At 42.0% G+C, this 17,768-nt stretch overlaps 2 protein-coding genes across 3 annotated transcripts in view; both read left to right on the top strand.

Moving 5' to 3' along the window:
• Nucleotides 1-5,326, top strand: part of susd6 (sushi domain containing 6) — a 31,327-nt gene extending 26,001 nt beyond the window's left edge. Inside the window, exons 3-7 of the mRNA XM_040018304.1 lie at nt 81-278; nt 783-977; nt 1,107-1,245; nt 1,987-2,462; nt 2,926-5,326. Of these exons, the coding sequence (XP_039874238.1) occupies nt 81-278; nt 783-977; nt 1,107-1,245; nt 1,987-2,462; nt 2,926-2,951 (1,034 nt within the window). The 3' untranslated portion in view covers nt 2,952-5,326. The remainder of the gene's footprint in view (nt 1-80; nt 279-782; nt 978-1,106; nt 1,246-1,986; nt 2,463-2,925) is intronic.
• Nucleotides 5,327-7,668: 2,342 nt separating this feature from the next.
• srsf5b (serine and arginine rich splicing factor 5b) lies at nt 7,669-14,127 on the top strand. 2 transcript variants are annotated; one of them, XM_040018317.1, is made up of 9 exons: nt 7,677-7,805; nt 7,884-7,948; nt 8,017-8,163; nt 9,800-9,870; nt 9,955-10,071; nt 10,427-10,499; nt 11,808-11,881; nt 11,972-12,079; nt 12,715-14,127. In XM_040018317.1, the coding sequence occupies exons 3-9, from the start codon at nt 8,038-8,040 to the stop codon at nt 13,028-13,030; spliced, it is 885 nt and encodes a 294-aa protein (XP_039874251.1). In that variant the 5' UTR covers nt 7,677-7,805; nt 7,884-7,948; nt 8,017-8,037; the 3' UTR covers nt 13,031-14,127. The 2 variants fall into 2 exon arrangements, with proteins under 2 accessions (XP_039874250.1, XP_039874251.1); XM_040018316.1 differs by lacking the exon at nt 7,884-7,948 and having other exon boundaries at nt 7,669-7,805.
• Nucleotides 14,128-17,768: the final 3,641 nt, after the last annotated feature.

Here is a 17,768-nt window from a genome sequence, read left to right as displayed (position 1 = left end):
CTTGCTCAGAAGAGGTTCTCCACTGACAACTTAAGCAGCCCACTAATAATTATTTCTTTGACTTGTTTCTGTATCTTCAGGTTGTCAGCACCCACCTGGTGTGCAGCACGGATACCTGCTGAACCAGACTGAATCCAACCGGGGCTCTTTCCCACCTGGCACTGTGTTAGTGTATGGCTGCGAGTCTGGGTACATCGCCGAGTCTGGATCCAGATCCATCGTGTGTACCACTTCTGGAACCTGGTCCCAACAACTGCTACGCTGCATCAAAAACAATGGTAAATAAGCTTCAAACATGCAAATATACCTGTGATAAAGCAGACAAGCAATGCAATTTAGTGTTTTTAATACGACTTCAAGTAGCCTACTGTCAATTTTGTGGTCAAAATCCACATTTTTAGCTGATTTTGCACATAAGAAAGGCACTTTTCTTTATGCTGATAAAACACGCAAATTATTTTTTAATATTGCGTATGCACTTGTGTAGGCAGGGCTGGGAGGATGTGTATGGATATTTGTATTGCTGTCATACATATTTGTATTTTATAGTTTATTTACTCTTAATGTCTTCCCTATAAGGCGACTTTTATTACTTCTAACATTGATCACGTGCTCATAAGAGACATGGCTGTACCAGATCTGAAGTGTCAGACCTCTTTAGAAAATTTAGCTTAATTCTGAGAACTCAAGCCAAAGGAATTAAATAAGTACACATGTAGTAAATAACAGTGAACACATTTTCAACAACAAACATAAAATCTCTATTGCCTGTCTCTCTCCAGTATGTTCACTCCCTACCCAACCAGAAAACGGGGGCTACCGTTGTCATCCGACTCACTGCAGCCCTCTGATTGAAGGCACCGTCATCGAGTACTTCTGCGCCGAGGGTTACGCTCTGAAGGGAGAGTACAAGTTCCTCACCTGTCGGAATGGCGAGTGGGACCGTCCCATGCAGATTAGCTGCCGACTCACAGAAGGTCTGCTCTCTCAGCTAATCTCTGTTAGCTGTTATATCTCTGTTCATGAGCATGCATAACCAGTTGCAGATATGTTAAAATCAGCAGATCACATTCTCACTTCCTCTACGTCTTGTTTTGTCCTCTCAGAGAAGGAACCGAGTTCTCCACTGGGTACACCTGCTCTGTCTATTGTGATAATCACAGCCGGCTCTGTGGCATTCGTCCTGCTTTTAGTGGTGCTGTTTGTTCTTGTACAACCAAAGCTCAAGTCTATTCATCACAACAGGTAAGACACATAAACTTTACTGCAGTCTCACACCAGCAAATACTTCACGATAAAAAATTAGTTGGATATGTTGCTGATAACAAAAACTCCGCTTCTACACAGTCGTGTAGTTTCTCAATCGACTGAAGGCAGTTTTAGTTGTGGTTTCATAAATTTCAGGACCTTATGTAACATTTTAGAGGGTATTTTCTAAGACAATTGAATAAATTGTATTCATATCCTTGTTGCAAAACATAGTTGCTCATCTCTTCTTAATGGACTCCATTGTAAAGCTGGTTTCAGGGAAGTTGCTCCTCCGAAAACATCAATAAAATTGGCCAGTAAAGTGTGATTACTTGAAATGACATCAGGCTTTAGATTTAGTCACATTTTACAGCCTGGTAAAGACTTTTCAGCCTCTGTGTGGCTCTGTTTGTGTTTTGTTTGTTGAAAATATATATATCATATCAGTCTTACATGGAAACTTTCGGAAGCTTAACCTTTGTGCCATAAATTAACACAATCTTTCTGTGACACACCCATCATTCAGACGTTTTGGTTGGCTCGAATCATAAAAAGTTTATGTTTGACTAGTTGCGCAGGTTAGCATTTCTTGAATTCCTTAGTAATGAAACATAGCCTATGTTATGAGTTACTGCCATCTGCGTAACTAACCAGCTGTGGTTTCAGCTTGAACATGGACTTGGTTTGGTGATTCACCTGGTTCGCACTTTTCATTCTTTCTTCATGTCTGTTTATCAGGAGGGAGCAGGGTGTGTCGGGCCAAGCTAGCTCCATCATGGTGGAGGGTGTACAGGTGACCCTGCCCTCCTATGAAGAGGCAGTATATGGAAGCAGTGGACCATGTGGCCCTTCCGGTTCTCTTCCTCCTCCTTCTTCACCGCCGCCTCCAGTCCCCCCAGAGTCTAGAGTTCCTATTGTGCTCTCTGAGGGGCTTCCTCAGGGAGCCACAGGAGGTCAAAGCTCCAGGAGAACCCGTCACCACAGAGACTTAGACTTCTGTCTCCCATCCACCTCCTCCTCTTCATCCTTCTCCTCCCGCCGTCATGCAGAGACTGTGTTGGTTCACCAGGCTCCCTCTTCCTCCTCTTCATCATCATGGATTACAGAGCACCCTGGGGGTGCATGCGCAGGTCCCCTACCTCTCCGTAGAGACTCTGACAGCAGCGACCAGCACAGCCTGCTTTCTGTCACCTCAACAGATGATTTTTGTGATGGTAAGACAATGCAGTCTGCTCGTTTTTCTCTGATTTTTACGTTGTAGCTGCGTTGGTCTAACTGTGTTCCTATATATTCCATAGACTAAGTTACAGCTAAGATTCTGAATAAAGACAGAGGAGCACTTTAGATTAAAAACTCAACCACTCTGCATTGGATTAAGTTTGTAAATTTAAATAACTGATTTTCTTTCCTTTTTTGTTTGTTTGTTTTTTTATAGAGGATAGCATTAAAAAGTAGCCAGTGTGACACCTGTGTAATATGTACATGGATTTTATTTTCCATAGAACATGTAAAGTGCATATTAAGGACAAGAGTAGACAAGACCAAAAATGACAAATGAATAAAACTCAATATAAACTTTGATGTAATGTATTTTAAGTGTGATGGGTTGAGGACTGCACTAAGAATGACCCTAAAGGTATTGGTCATTTGTCATATGACTCTTCTCCTCTCCTGCAGATATTCCCCTGTTGAAGGAAGCATGAAGCCTGCTGGCCTGCTATCAGCATCAGCAGCAGAGCCCCTCTTTCCCTTTCTCACGCTGCTGGCCAGAACTGACTGTGGCTGTCAACCATTTTCCCTGATCCCGCCCCACTGCAGCCAGCAGAGAAAAGACTAGAACTGTGCCCTTTCCCTATCACAGCCTCTTCTGCCATTGCTAGACATGCAGAGCAAAGCTGACAACCAATACCCATATTGCACTGTAAGGCAATTACGGAGCATCACAGGACCCACCTGCTGGATCAGACTAAAGATGAGCCAGACAAGCAGAGTGGTGCCAGTTTAAGTTAAATCCTGTAGATCCTGTGTATATGAGTAAAAAACATACCTGAGTCAAGGTTGTGTACTATAGGCTATGTATTACCATACACTTGCCTCTACCCAGATGTATTTCTCTATATTAACATTGCTAAAAGAGGCTTCTTCAGAGAAGGCTACAACAATCGAGACATGCCAGCTGCATCTGACACAACTGTGGATACAAAAAAAAAAAAAGAAGAAGAAGAAAAGGAAAAAAAAGTGTGATTTTCGCTCCTGATGCTGTCGGCACTCAGTCTTCCCGCCATACTTGAAAAGTTGTGAGTGATGCCTGAGTTCCTTGTGAATGCTGCATGTGGTTTTCAGTTGTTTGCTGTCACGGCACGGCGGCCTATTCTGAATGAAGCATGAAGCCTCCTCTCTGACTGTCTGCTTATCTGTGCATCCAGTTGGCGTCTAAAGTGTGGATAAGTAGGAGTGACAACCACTTCACCAAATCACAACTATAAAAAGATCTGCTTCTTCTTCTTTTTTTTTTTGTTCTGTTGCTCGCTGCACCCCGGCATCTGGAAGCTGCTCCTTCTCTCACATGAGTGGGATTAATTGGTGTTTTGGATCCACAACTTCGCTACACATCTTAGCTGTACAGGGAAAGAAAAACAAAATGCAACATTTTATCTGAGCTTAAGAGTGAGCTGTTATTGTTGTTGTTGTTAAACAAGGTGATTGGGCACATGAGTCAAATTTAATTTCTTCCCATCGTATTTATTGCGTGGCGTGTGGCTCGGTTTGCTTTAAGTTGCTTGATTTTGAGTGCGTGTCTGTGCGTGTATGTTTATGTGCCAGCGAGGCCACAGAGAACATGTCCTCTTATTGGTTAGGCCTTGATACAGCCATTTCCTGATTTGCCTCCCTTCTGATCCGAGGCTGGCTTCACAATGTCCCCGTCAGTCACCATAGGAAAACATCCCTCCCAGCATTGAATAAGTCACATGAACAAACCAGCTTCACTTCGGGCGTTGAGTCCACAACACAATGTGTGTATTATTCATTCGCTCTCAAGCTAGAATAGTTATTATGTTCTGCTGAATGGCTGTAAAACACAGGCCTCCTCAGAGGAACTGGCTCATGCTCATCTTCACACTGAACTAAGGACTCTCCACTTTTGTGCATTATTGACACAAACTGCAACTGGTTGCAGTGAAGTAAATAAGAGTTTTGTTATAAATATAAATATATACAGCACCCTGTCACATGTACTCACTCACCCCTTGAATGCCAAGTGCAAGCTTAAGAGAGAATCTTGTTATTCTGTTAGAAGTCATCCTCTGTTTTCGTTGCCACTTGAAAAGCTTAGGGGGTTGAGCTGGTCACCCTGACAACAGCATGACTGGGATGGATCCTTAGAGCTACTTTATAACCTTAACTGCCTGGGAAAAAAATACAATAACACAGCAACCTGTCTGAATTTCTATTCTCAGTTTTATTTTGACATTCGTTTGTCACGTCAATGGCTACATTATTAATGCAAACAGATGTTGCCTTAGACTTGTAAATGTTCTTTCTTTTTTCTTTTTTTGATGTATAATCTTAAGCCTCTGCATTGGTTGCGCCACAATACTGCAACATGTTCTGTTTTCCCAATGGCCTTACTCTATTCTTTTCTATTCTATGCATAAAACTGTCTGTATATGTATCAATGAGTTTACTTTTGTTGTGGACACGACTAAATGAATGTCCATCCTTCTCTGTCCTCCCCTAGCTTTTCCAGCTACTGTGATGATGATGATGATGATGATGGTGATCCTTTAAGCACCTATGTTTTATTTGCCCTTGGCTTTCTCTTTTGTTACAAGGCATTAAAAAAATTATGGTAAAGGGGCAAAAATTGAATTCATTTGCATTCAGAAGCACTGTTGTACAGTGTTGCTTCCCAGTTAGAAAAACATCTGGATTTTTGTTTGTTTCAATGCTTTCAGCTTTGGTTTTTCCTCTGTACATGGCAGTGGGTGTGAAGATAGTAATTTAATATTTGTATAAAGTTTAATTTAATTTTACAGTGTGTATATAACTTTCTAATTAAAGCTTTCTTTTGAATGTGTAAAGTGACCTGTCTCTTATTCATTGCCACATCGTGCTGGACCTACTCTGTGTTGCCGAATTTATGCACTTCCAGGAAAATATTGATCACATTCTCATGTCAAGACATTTCCAGTGCAATGTGTATCCGCTTGTGTTACTCGGAACATGATTCATTTTCCTTTGGACTGGAAAATGGAAGACCTGATTCTCGTTTTGCACATGGATGGCCAGCTCAAGTCTGAATGAATGCACAAGCAGACTTCCTAGAACCATCTGATATTTTTAAGCCTACCAGGGCTGTGCAGTGAATCAGATTTTTATTTAAATACAAGTCTAGCTTCCTGCAATTATTAAAACAAGATAATCAAGATGGAAATTGGGGGTGGGCGATATAAACGATATACAACAGACACGATATAAATTTGGCCAACAATAGAGATTTTGACTATACCGCTCTATCGCGATAGCGTATGTTGATGACGTCATCAAGCGGCGCCTGTTCTGGTCGAAAGCATGACAACAACCATTATCATCTGCAAATTATGACGGGCAACAATCATAGCAAAGAGGTGAAGCACTTTTGAAATATGGGGAAAGCCAAAAACTGCGCTTCCTCCACTTCCGTAACATTGAATTCTCTGGCAGCTGCGCTATTCCCATGTTGTTGCAGTATATTAATGACTAACCATGTATTGTGGATGAATAATCTCAGTTGTTCTCCTGGCTGAAGTTTGCTCCGTGTATAGCATCCTGCTATGCGATTGCATTTGTCCCTAACCACCAGAATCCCTCACGTTAACTTTTATCGAGTGGAAAAAGGTTGGCGTTCCTCCTCCAGCGTCACTGTGCTAATGTTATGCTAATATAGCTGTGTCGCTAGCAATCACGTAGCACAACATTATATACCAGGTAGTCCAACTTCACTGCAACGCCACTGCTGTTTAGTTTTCTGTCTTTATGTTGGAAGTGGTAGCAGAGCTGTATGTTTGAATTGTTTCAGAAATCTCTCAGTCAGAACATGGTATGTCATGTTTAAGTGGAAACTAGCGAGCTAACTTCCTGTTAACTAACAAAAAAACTTCCTGTTAACTTGTAACTCCTTTAAATTTAATAAATTCTGTTTTCATGGATGCCTGGATGTTAAACTCAATTGTTACACCTGGTAAAGCAGCAACGCTGATGATTTTATTAAAGATTAAAGAATTTAGACCGTTTTAACTCTGTGTTCGTTTGACTTTTGGACCCAGATTACTCCGCGAAGCTCCTCACTACGGCAGCCGTGATGCTCTGACAATCCATCAAGCAGTGCAGCTTACCAAAGTTGTACTAAAACATTTTTTAACAGATTTCTGCACGCTCAAATCGGTTCGAGGTCAGTAAGCACAACCAGAATTCATACATAAGGAACAATCGATTTTTGAGAAAATTAAAGGATTTTAAGTGTGCTTTATAGTGTAAATAAAGCACACTTCACGCCTCAAGGCATGAAGCGCCTTGAGGCGACTTTTGTTGTGATTTGGCGCTATATAAATAAAATTGAATTGAATTGAATAGTGTGGAAAATACAAAAGAATATATCGCGATATATATCGTTACCGCACGTGCTTCAAATTATACCATGATATGGATTTTAGGCCATATCGCCCAGCCCTAATGAAAATCTTGTTTAGCTTTAAGCATCGTTTTACTTCACTTTTGCCTCTCCATTTAATGTCCAAATTGAATTCACAGGCTATGGCAGAACTGCTTCTTTTAGCTTTTCAGCTGAATTATAATTAAAGCTAAAGGAATCATTCAGTATTAAATAATTCTGATCTATCCATATTGATCATATATATTTTTGCATTACCTAGCAGCTCAGTTTTGGGTGGTATTGCATCTCCTCCAAATCGGTAGAAATAAAATTTAAACGTTTAACTGATGGGAGATGGAAATATGTGTACTCATGGTTAAAGGTTATCGTGGTTTGTTTTGATCTATGTCTGTTGTCTGCTGTGGTTGATTGAAACCTGAGAAGCCTATCCTCCTTTAAAGGTGTGGTATTGCTTTCTTATTATGTGTTTGTTTGTTTTTTTTTGTTTTGTTTTCTGCTTGATTTCTGTAAAAATTATTGCAACTTGCGCTTTATTGTTATGATCCTTTGTCCTGCTGCTCTACTAGTGTTATACCAAACAGCCTAATTAAACCGTAGACATAATGCTCAAAATGAGAAAATTGGTTTTAAATGTTTTCTATATAGTTGCCGAGTGACACCTAGTGGTCAGACTCCAAAACTACATGAGTCGGATTTGTGACGTCATCTCCGTAGACGTTCTCCCAGCACTTCGGCTTTTTTCGAGTTCTGCAGTGTCAGGCTGCGTCACTGGTCACGCGGGATGTACCCCGCTCCCTCCTCCCAAACTCCCGGAGACAGCTGAGGTTCCATTTTGTTTTATTCTGGAGTTGAGGCTCACTGTCGCCAGTCAGTAAAATCAACTGCTGCTGCAGTCCTCTTAAAGGTACGTGTACATCGACTGGAATTTATTATATCTACATTACAGACGGGTGTCATTACTTGATATTATCTGGGTATTTAGTTATCTTTGGACCGACGGTTGACAGGCTATCGTTGCGAAAGCGGGCCACAGGCTGAGGCACATAAGTAGGTCATTTGTATTCCTCTGAAGCTGTGTAAATCTTTAAAAACTAACGCAAGTGTTCTGCTTATAGCTAATTAAACGTGACCAAGTCATGAGCGGATGTCGTATTTTCATCGGCCGGCTGAGCCCCTCGGCCAGAGAGAAGGATGTGGAGAGGTTTTTCAAAGGATACGGCCGCATCCGAGATATCGACCTGAAGAGAGGATTCGGCTTTGTGGTGAGTCACCGAGCGAAAGTAGGTCAGGATGGCTGAAAGGTATTTAAATGTACTCTGAGCGCCATGCACGGTTCTGCTGTTAAATTTAGACTCCATACTTTATTTTACAGACCTGATGTGGTGTTTTGAAGCAGGCTGCCGCAGGGAATCCTCATGGTTTCATTTTTACGGCCTACTTCTTGTTTAGTGACATACCCACCAGTAAATCAGGGCCAAGTCGAGACTCGTTCATATACTTGGAGCGTTTTCTGCATAACAGAGTCATGAAGAAAGCAATTCAAAATATATGTATATTTTTTAAAATTGGAAATTTCATAATAAAAAATCCTAAATTTAGAGGTGGAACAAAGCTCGACTTTAAGCGGTTTTGTATATATTTCAAGGTGACCATTGAAATAAAGGTATTTTGCATAATGCTTCTAAATACCTACCCAAATAAGGACCTGGGAGCGTTACAAGATGGCTGCCGAGTGTCGAGACTTGGATCTGGAAAGATTTTGTTAGAGTTTTTTTCCTGCATCGAAAATGTTATGGCACCCCCTAAAGAGGATTTGGCCTTCCCCCAATGAAAAATCACCAACGTTGTAATGACGTTATGATTTTAACAGTTTATTCTACTTATTAAATGGCCTGGGCTAACAGATTTCTCCGAGATTTTGCTCCATATCGACATTGACAGCATCACACAGTTGCTGCAGATTTGCTGGGTGATGATGAGAACATCCCAAAGGTCCTGTATTGGATTGAGGTCTGCTGGATTGAGGAGTACAGTCATGGTCTCATTGTCAAGTTAAAAGAGCTGTTTTAGATGGTTTGAGCTTTTTGACATGCAGCATCATCCTGTTGCAAGCAGCCATCCGAAGACGGGCACACTCTAAGTCATGTAAGGATGGACATTTAACGCTAGAACCACCAGGAGGTGTCATTCTTGAAGTAGTGTTATAAATTTTAATCAAATTTTAACTAAGATTTGACAACACGTGCTTGAATGTAAGATGAATTTTCAGGGGTTTTAAGCAGATTTCTAAAATTTTGTAGATTATTTCATTACAAGTTAAAATCCACATTAGAATAAACCGAACATGGCACATATCTATCACAAAATCTACATCTATCAGTGGGGTCTCTTTTTATTGAAATAATAAACACTTTCGTTAAAGAAATCTGCATATATGGAAGGAAAATCCATAGATTTGATTAGACAAAGTAATACCTACTGAAAAATCCTGGCATTAGCCACAACTTCTAATCTAATAGTTTCCCCTTTTTTCATGTCCTTGAACACAATTTGGTCTCATTTGCTCTGATTTGTGTCCACTTATGCAACATTAATATTTCCCTCTCTAGAAGGACAGAAAAGTCCACATTGCAACACTTGGAAGGGTTGAATTGAATCACTTTACTGCTCAGACCAGAGACCGATTTTGAGTCATATGTGTGATGAATTTTTACACTTTTCTAAAAGAGTGATGTATTTTTTTAATGTTATTCATTACCATTCTTTTGGTATTAAAAGCTATTTGATTAGTCATTAAATGTTTCAGTAAAGTATTAAAAACAGGACACATTATTGGTGATGAAAAGGATAAACATTAAGAACTGTGGATGTAAAAGGTGTTGTGTGCTTGGTTCGCAGGAGTTTGACGACCCCAGAGATGCAGAAGATGCTGTTTATGAACTTGATGGTAAAGAGCTGTGCAATGAAAGGTAATGAATTTCCTTTAGGAAACGAGTCCCTTTATTCACATTTGTTGCCATAATAAAATATATTTTTAATGCTTGATACATCAGGGTGACCATTGAGCATGCTCGCGTGCGTCTGCGCGGTGGCCGCGGACGCGGTGGCGGCGGCGGCGGAGGGGGACGTTTCTCTGATCGCTACGGCCGCGGCTCCCAGAACAGCCGGAGGTAACAGCTCCCCTTTTTAAGATGAAATGCAAGTTCCCTTTAATTCCATTCAAAGAAAGAAGAATGGATGCACACAAAACCTCAGCAAGCACGCTCTGTAAACAGCTTCTGTTATTTGGTGAAAGGTCAGTCGTCAGATTATTGCGGCAGTTTAATGGCCTGCAGGCTGGAAATGTTCATAGCCACGATTAACATGCAGCACAAGTCTTGTCTTCGCTGATCTGGAAAGCTCTTTAACACGAGTTAGCCTTGTAATGACAGTTTGCTAATGAGGGCTCTTAGACTCTGGGTAAAGTCTGTATCAGCCCTACACTGTTATTGCTCAATTGCTTCTTTTATATCTTTCCATTTCCAGTCGTAACCCTCCTCCAATGCGCACCGAGAACCGCCTGATTGTGGAGAACTTGTCCTCTCGAGTCAGCTGGCAGGTTAGTATTGGCTCAAGCGTCTTTTAAAAACCAGAACAAAAGCAAAAAAAAACATGACAAACCTTTGAAAGCTGCAACAGAACACAAATGTTATCACCTCCAACAGTCTATCTCCAAAAATACACATTAAAGTTTTAGAATTGCTGCTAAAAACAGACTATGTTACTGAAATCAAAACAGTTCGAACAGTTTTACCTTGTTATACATCAGTCAGCCCAAGTTATTCTTTTTCAGAATAATTGCTCTGATTAATCTGCATATCATGCAGTTCATTAGTGATGCAAAGAGCAGCAGAAGCAGCAACAAAACACTTAATTTGTTCCTGTTTTCACATTTTAACCAATTCTTCACCCCTTTATTTGCCAGTCATATGGAAGAGCTCGCTTATGGTGGAGTTAACCCCTTCTGGGTCCTTCTGTCTGGGTTGAGCCTGTGGTGTCAGCCAGTCTGTCCTACTCCTAGTTGATGCCTGCTGGTCATGTGAGCGCTCGCTCCACACTAGAGGCGCTGGCGGCCCCCTTCGCTCGCTCGCAACGCCTGATGTGTGGTTGAGGGCGAGAGAGAGGAAACAGAGGGTTGGCAGAGAGAAAGCAGAGGAGAGAGCGAGAGTCGATGGTGGTGGCGTATTGATCGATGGTTCGTTAATTTGAGGGGCTTCGATCGATATCCCCCCCTCCCTTCCCCCCTCTGGTGTTCCCGCACGTCGTGAGCGAGAGAGTGTGAATTCCTGCCAGGTGCCCGTGGATATAATCTGCTGTTTTCCCGGTTATGGTGGGCTCGGAGAGCCTGCGGCCCACCCCAAAGGGTTTCGCTCTCAGGTAGTAGTTTCCTCTCTTCCACCCTGTTCACTCTCTTTACTGAGGTGGGGTGCCGAGGCAGGGATGATCCCGGCGCGGAGCCCTGTGTCCTCCTTCCCAAGGAAAATGGGGCTCTGAGTGCCAAATGCTGCCCAGGCTGCGCCTCTGCAGTTCTTGCAGATGGTGTTCATCTCTCTGTAGTTTTAACGAGCGGTGTGTCCAAGGACCTCAAAGCTGCTGCAAGTAATCCGCCAATCACAATTGGCTTAGACCTTAATTAGCAATTATGAAACCCTCCCCCCTCTCCTCTATTGTTTTTGTAATTTTCTATATTGTTGAAACACTTGCAAGCTGAACAGACTGTGAGGTTCTTGGACTCATTCTCCTTATCTGCAGTAGTCTGTGTAGTCCTCTCAGAGAATCTAACCATCTCTCTTCAGTCCTGTTTGTGTCTCAGCCTGTGCTTGTGTTCTGAGGCGCTCCGTAAATTGACCAAAGTTTGCATGTGTAGGACCTGAAAGATTTCATGAGGCAAGCTGGAGAGGTGACTTTCGCAGACGCACATCGTCCCAAGCTCAACGAAGGGTGAGACTATTAACCGGTGCCCAGTGTCTGTTTATAATAAAAAAAAGGAAAGTGAGTTTTTGACTAACAGTGTGTCTTATTTGTTTTCAGGGTGGTTGAGTTTGCTTCTCACAGTGACCTGAAAAATGCACTTGACAAACTCTCTGGAAAGGAAATTAATGGCAGAAAAATCAAGCTCATCGAAGCTGCCAAGAAGAGGTGTGTTTGTGGAAAGCGGTTCACTTCAAATAACGCCAGAATTTATGAAAGATGTCTTTTTTGGCTGATGAACTCACTTTTTCCCTGTTTTTCTTTTATTTCTTTTCTTTTTAAAGTGTGCTTCAAACTGAATTCACCCAGTTGTAACAAATCAGTGCTGCTTTCAAGGAACTGCATGTGCTTTTATGAAGAAAAACAGCTTATGTTGAAAGTCAAACGTGTTTGAGTTTTGATAGTAATTAAGGAGACATTAGGTTAACCATTCAGTGCACCTGAACTAAATGTTAAACCCTCGCTTTCAAATTGTGCCGTGTACAGACTGGTGGAATGTAATACTGTACTAGTTTCTGATTACTGTGTTATGAAGGCAATTCTCAGTAACATAGATCTGTAAAAATGGTTCCCTTGAGACGGATTTAATTAGTTTGGGTTTCACTTTGAGCACCGCATAGACTCTTACTATTATTAACTGTTATCTGTTATTAACAGATTAATTTTCTTTTTTCATGAAACTGAAAATGCTCATTTAATAAAAGCTAATAATAAATTTTTTTTATGAATATTGATATGAAGCTGATGTAATTTTTTTTTTTTTTTTTTTTTTTTTTTTTTTTTTTTTTTTTCCCCTCTTTCAGGTCGAGAAGTCGCTCCCGGTCTGAGAGCTCCTCCCGTTCGCGGTCCCGTTCCCGTGGTCGCTCTGCATCACGCTCCCCAAGACGCTCCCGCAGCCCTGCCAAAGCCCACAACCGTTCCCGCTCCCGCAGCGGCTCGCCTGCCGGCGGCGCATCCTCCCCAACCTCCAAATCTAAGGAGCCCGCCAAGCGCTCCTCCAAGATGAGCAAATCAGCGACCCCGCCCTCCCCAGCGCCTGCCCAGAGAGCCTCCGCCTCCCGATCCCGCTCGCGTTCACGCTCCCGCTCTCGTTCTCCTTCTACTGACAGCCAGCGCTAAAGGCTGGGTGTAAGTTATCGGGAGTCAACAGAAGCCACGGCTTGTTTCATCAGTAGAATCAGCTCGGAGGATTTGGCACACTGGAGCTCCTGTAAACTCTCTTTTGAAAGAGTTTTCCCGGAGCAAGGTTTGCTTTTTCCTGTCTGGACATTTCAAGTCACTGTTACTTGATTTTCCCACATTTACAGGTGTTCTCTGAATCCAGAACATTCTCAAACAGAACTTCTGTGGACAGTGATGCTGTTTGTCCTCTTCCTCACTAGTCAAGAAAGCCCGGACGCGTATCTGTTAACACCCTGTGGCTCAATTTCAGGTGCGGACATGCACCACCTTTGTTTCTTCTTGCAAAACGCCCGTGTGAGCCAGCATCTACATCAGTTAAATGAATCTCTCCACTATAATAAACTCTGAACAGGGATTTGAATTTCTGTTCAACTCTAGGATGCTTTTGATACGTCACCACTTAATCCTTTTGTGATACCTTTTGCTGGTCAGTGGCAGAATTTGAGATCATATTTCCTGTGCTTATTGCTCATGTTTTCTGAACCCCACAGCTGCTGCTGTATAACTTCTGATGGTTGCATGTGCTTTTGTTTCATCAGAATATAATACCTTTGTTTTTTTTTGTTTTATTTGTTTTTTTACCTATTTGTGCTTAATACTCTAATGTAACTTTGGCAGCTCTCTATCAAGAACAATTGTGTATAATTAAGCACAGCATCAGTTAAACAGCTGTACAGAAAAATTTATTTAATAAATCCCACTTTTTTTTTTTCTTTCTTTTTTTTTTTGCGGTGGCTTTATTATTTTAAGAGGCAAAAACTCAAGGATCAAGTCGACATTTACTTTCAGTGGTTTTGCTTACAGAATGCAGTTTTCATTAGTGTTGTACTTGTTTTTATTTGGGATTTTGTGTACAGATTTCAGACTTTCGTTTTAAATGTAATTCCCGTGGCCCTTGTTGGTACTATGAGAGTTTGGGTGGGGGGTAGATTTTTGTACATGAGGATTTTATTTTCAGTGAAAATTATAATGGGTGTTTGTATGGTGTAGAAAGACAATAGACTTAACTAATAAAAGAATTTTCATTAAAACTGGATCGTCGTCATTAGTAACTTAAGTTATAAAGCACCAATACATTTGCAAGTTTCAGATTACAGTATGCTATAATAACTCTACAGTAGCACATTTTTCCATTTGTATAGTCAGCTTTAGGATTTACTTGTCTGAGAATTCACATCAGTGATTGATGTTATACAGTAGACTCTTTCAGCTCCTCCCCAGTAGCTGCAGGCTGGTAATTCTCTGGGTTAGAGGCAGGCTCATTACAAACCAAGCTCTGGCACAAAAGTTTCTTGTAGTTAGACATGAAATGTTAAGGTCTGGTTATTCGTCTGCGTAGACAAAACATGATCACACGGTTATTCTTTGTTCTTTTTTTGTGTTTGTGTGAATGGAAAAATAAGAACAAACGTCAAACTGTTTTCTCAGTATCTGATTGGTAGTTTGAGATTTTTACAGACATTTTGACATGTTCAAGCAGGAAAAGCTGGAAAATTCAGTTTTCAAGAGTTCATGCTGCCTGACAGAAAAATTGTAAATGAGTTTGTAGCTTCATAAGTCACCCAGTGGCTTAGATAAGTGTCACTGAATTTTAAAACGCATGCATTGAAAAGATATACAGCCAACTATTTTAAAAGCTGATCAGTCTTTTAGTCGCTTATCAAAGAAACTCCAATCCAACAAAAAATGAAGCTGTGATTTTTCACAGTTTTTATTGGTCCTAATTTTTGTCCTCTCTGTATGACGGAGTCTTAAGGCCATGTTAAGAAAAAAAAACATTGGTGCTCATTCTGAGAATAATATAAGGAGAGGCTGCTGGTGACATTTTACAGAGCCACCATAGAGAGCATCCTAACGTACGGCATAACAACATGGTATGCAGGGTGCTCAGCTGCGGACAGTAAAGTACTGCAGAGAGTCATCAACACAGCCCAGAAGATCACTGGCTGCTCTCTGCCCAGCCTGGAGGTCACTGCAAACTCTTGGTACCTCAGCAGAGCTGGCAATATCATCAAGGACTACTCTCACCCCAGCAACCAACTGTTTGAACTATTACCGTCAGGCCAACGGTACAGGTCACATAAAACCAGGACAAACAGATTCAGGGACAGCTTCTTTCCCAGAGCTATCACCGTAGTAAATAAGCACAAAAACAATTGAACCTGCTTAGCTATACCATACCGTCACTGCCATTATATTATGCTGCTATTCATACTGTCATTATATTAATGCTGCTATCCTGTATATATCGTACTTACTATTGTTTGAGTACTTGCGATTGTTTTATTGTACTTTTTATATTTTACATTTATATTTATTATTGAATCTTGGACCAAGGGAGTGGCACTCCAATTTCGTTGTACTCTGTACAATGACAATAAAGGCTATTCTATTCTATTCTAAAAGATTTATTTTGAGAAGAAAGTCAAAATATGGAGATTACCATTGCTGTTTCAAGACAAACTGCCACGGCTGCTACGCCCTTTACAAATTGCCTTGTGTAGGTGAGTTGGTGAAACAAATTGATCAGCCGACTGACCAGATGCAGCTTTGTGCACATCCTTTAAACATCCTTATCACCACGCTGTGTTCCCAGGAAGGAAGAGGTTTCCACAATCATTGTTGCAAAGTGGAAGCATGTAGGAACCACAGCAAGTGCCATTTCAGAAGTGTGAACCAGTGCATTTGTTCATGTAGTGTTCAAGCTTCCTTAACACACCCCAGGATGCCACAACTGTAGGTACTATAGAGCAATTATGGTCTTCAGCCTGGAGTTGATGTTGCCAGATGATACCCAACCTTCACTGACTATTTTGACTCTCCTGATGGCAGGTCAGCAGTGGTGGCCAAATCACTACAAACAACCTCGAGGCTTCTAGCCCAGCCCCCCTCCTCCATATACCAGGGCCAACAATAGGCTCACTCAGCTGCTTCCCCAATCCTGTGAACAATACAGTGTTTTCTGGGGACTCTCTTTTGCCATTCTTTCTCTCTGCACTTGGTATTTTAGGCTCTTGAAATGTCTCATGGTCGTATCTTGAGATTTTAGGCCCAGTTGAGCAGATGACCTCCTTACCCTGCTCTGATCAGATATCCATGTCAGGCCTCAACGTTGCCTGGGTAACAGGTGGGATATTCAGCTTCCTTCACAGGTCTACTCCCATCTGCCACCTTGGAGGATATTGAGCTTAGGTCTTCTTGCAGTAGATGGTTGTTCCCTTGCCCAAATGAACTGTAATTATCATACTTTAGGCTTGTTTAGTGGTTTTGGCCTTTTCCTGGCCTGCTCCAATCTCTGCAGCCTCTCTAAGCACCTTGTCATTTCACCTGTGTGTGCTGTGTGTCCTGTTTGATCAGGACACACAGCCTTTAGTGTTTGTTCAGTGTTTGGATCCACGAGTTCCTGCCATTTAAGTTCCTTAAAGCTGTTGTTAAGTTCAGTCTATCCTGAGAGTCCTGCATTTGGGTCCTAACCTGCCTGCTACACACAACACTGCATGGAACAATACATTTGAACTATTACCCCTTTGTGAAAATACAATGTTATACTGTTAATAGACATAAAAGGCCTTTGTCAACATGTAAACTCTGAAATCTGTTGTCATGGTGAGCACCATTCCCTCCAACAGCTGAAACACCATGTAGACTGCCTATCACTTCCTGGGGGAAAACAATCTTCAATATGGTGGAGCCCCGCATGATAGTCTGGCAGCCTGTTTCCATAGAAACGGTCCTCCGTTCCCTGAGGGAAGATAGAGTAATTCACATGTGTAATATATATATATATATATATATATATATATATAGGACAGGCCCCTGCACGGTATGTACCACCGGCAGATAGAGGAGGTGGCTGATATCCAGAAATCCTACCAGTGGCTGGACAAAGCTGGACTGAAAGACAGCACAGAGGCACTAATCATGGCAGCACAAGAACAAGCTCTGAGTACAAGATCCATAGAGGCTGGGGTCTATCACACCAGGCAAGACCCCAGGTGCAGGCTGTGTAAAGATGCCCCAGAGACAATCCAGCACATAACAGCAGGGTGCAAGATGCTAGCAGGCAAGGCATACATGGAACGCCATAACCAAGTGGCCGGCATAGTGTACAGGAACATCTGTGCCGAGTATAACCTGGAAGTCCCGAGGTCAAAATGGGAGATGCCCCCAAGGGTGGTGGAGAATGACCGAGCTAAGATCCTGTGGGACTTCCAGATACAGACAGACAAAATGGTGGTGGCTAACCAACCGGACATAGTGGTGGTAGACAAACAGAAGAAGACGGCCGTAGTGATCGATGTAGCGGTTCCGAATGACAGCAATATCAGGAAGAAGGAACACGAGAAGCTGGAGAAATACCAAGGGCTCAGAGAAGAGCTCGAGAGGATGTGGAGGGTGAAGGTAATGGTGGTCCCCGTGGTAATCGGAGCACTAGGTGCGGTGACTCCCAAGCTAGGCGAGTGGCTCCAGCAGATCCCGGGAATAACATCGGAGATCTCTGTCCAGAAGAGCGCAGTCCTGGGAACAGCTAAGATACTGCGCAGGACCCTCAAGCTCCCAGGCCTCTGGTAGAGGACCCGAGCTTGAAGGATAAACCACCCGCAGGGGCGTGCTGGGTGTTTTTTTTTTATATATATATATATATATATATATACACAAAGGCTCATATGACCGC

The sequence above is a fragment of the Simochromis diagramma genome, unplaced genomic scaffold (genome assembly GCF_900408965.1).
Source record: "Simochromis diagramma unplaced genomic scaffold, fSimDia1.1 OVJJ01000802.1, whole genome shotgun sequence".
NCBI lineage: Eukaryota > Metazoa > Chordata > Actinopteri > Cichliformes > Cichlidae > Simochromis > Simochromis diagramma.
The sequence above is the reverse complement of the archived record's forward strand: the minus strand, read 5'-3'. Positions and strand labels throughout refer to the sequence as shown.

Coding starts and splice junctions, on each gene's coding strand:
- srsf5b (XM_040018316.1), top strand. CDS start 8,038: ATGAGCGGATGTCGTATTTTCATCGGCCGGCTGAGCCCCTCGGCCAGA. Junction 9,871..9,954: donor AAAGAGCTGTGCAATGAAAG/GTAATGAATTTC, acceptor TTGATACATCAG/GGTGACCATTGAGCATGCTC. Junction 10,500..11,807: donor CCTCTCGAGTCAGCTGGCAG/GTTAGTATTGGC, acceptor TTGCATGTGTAG/GACCTGAAAGATTTCATGAG.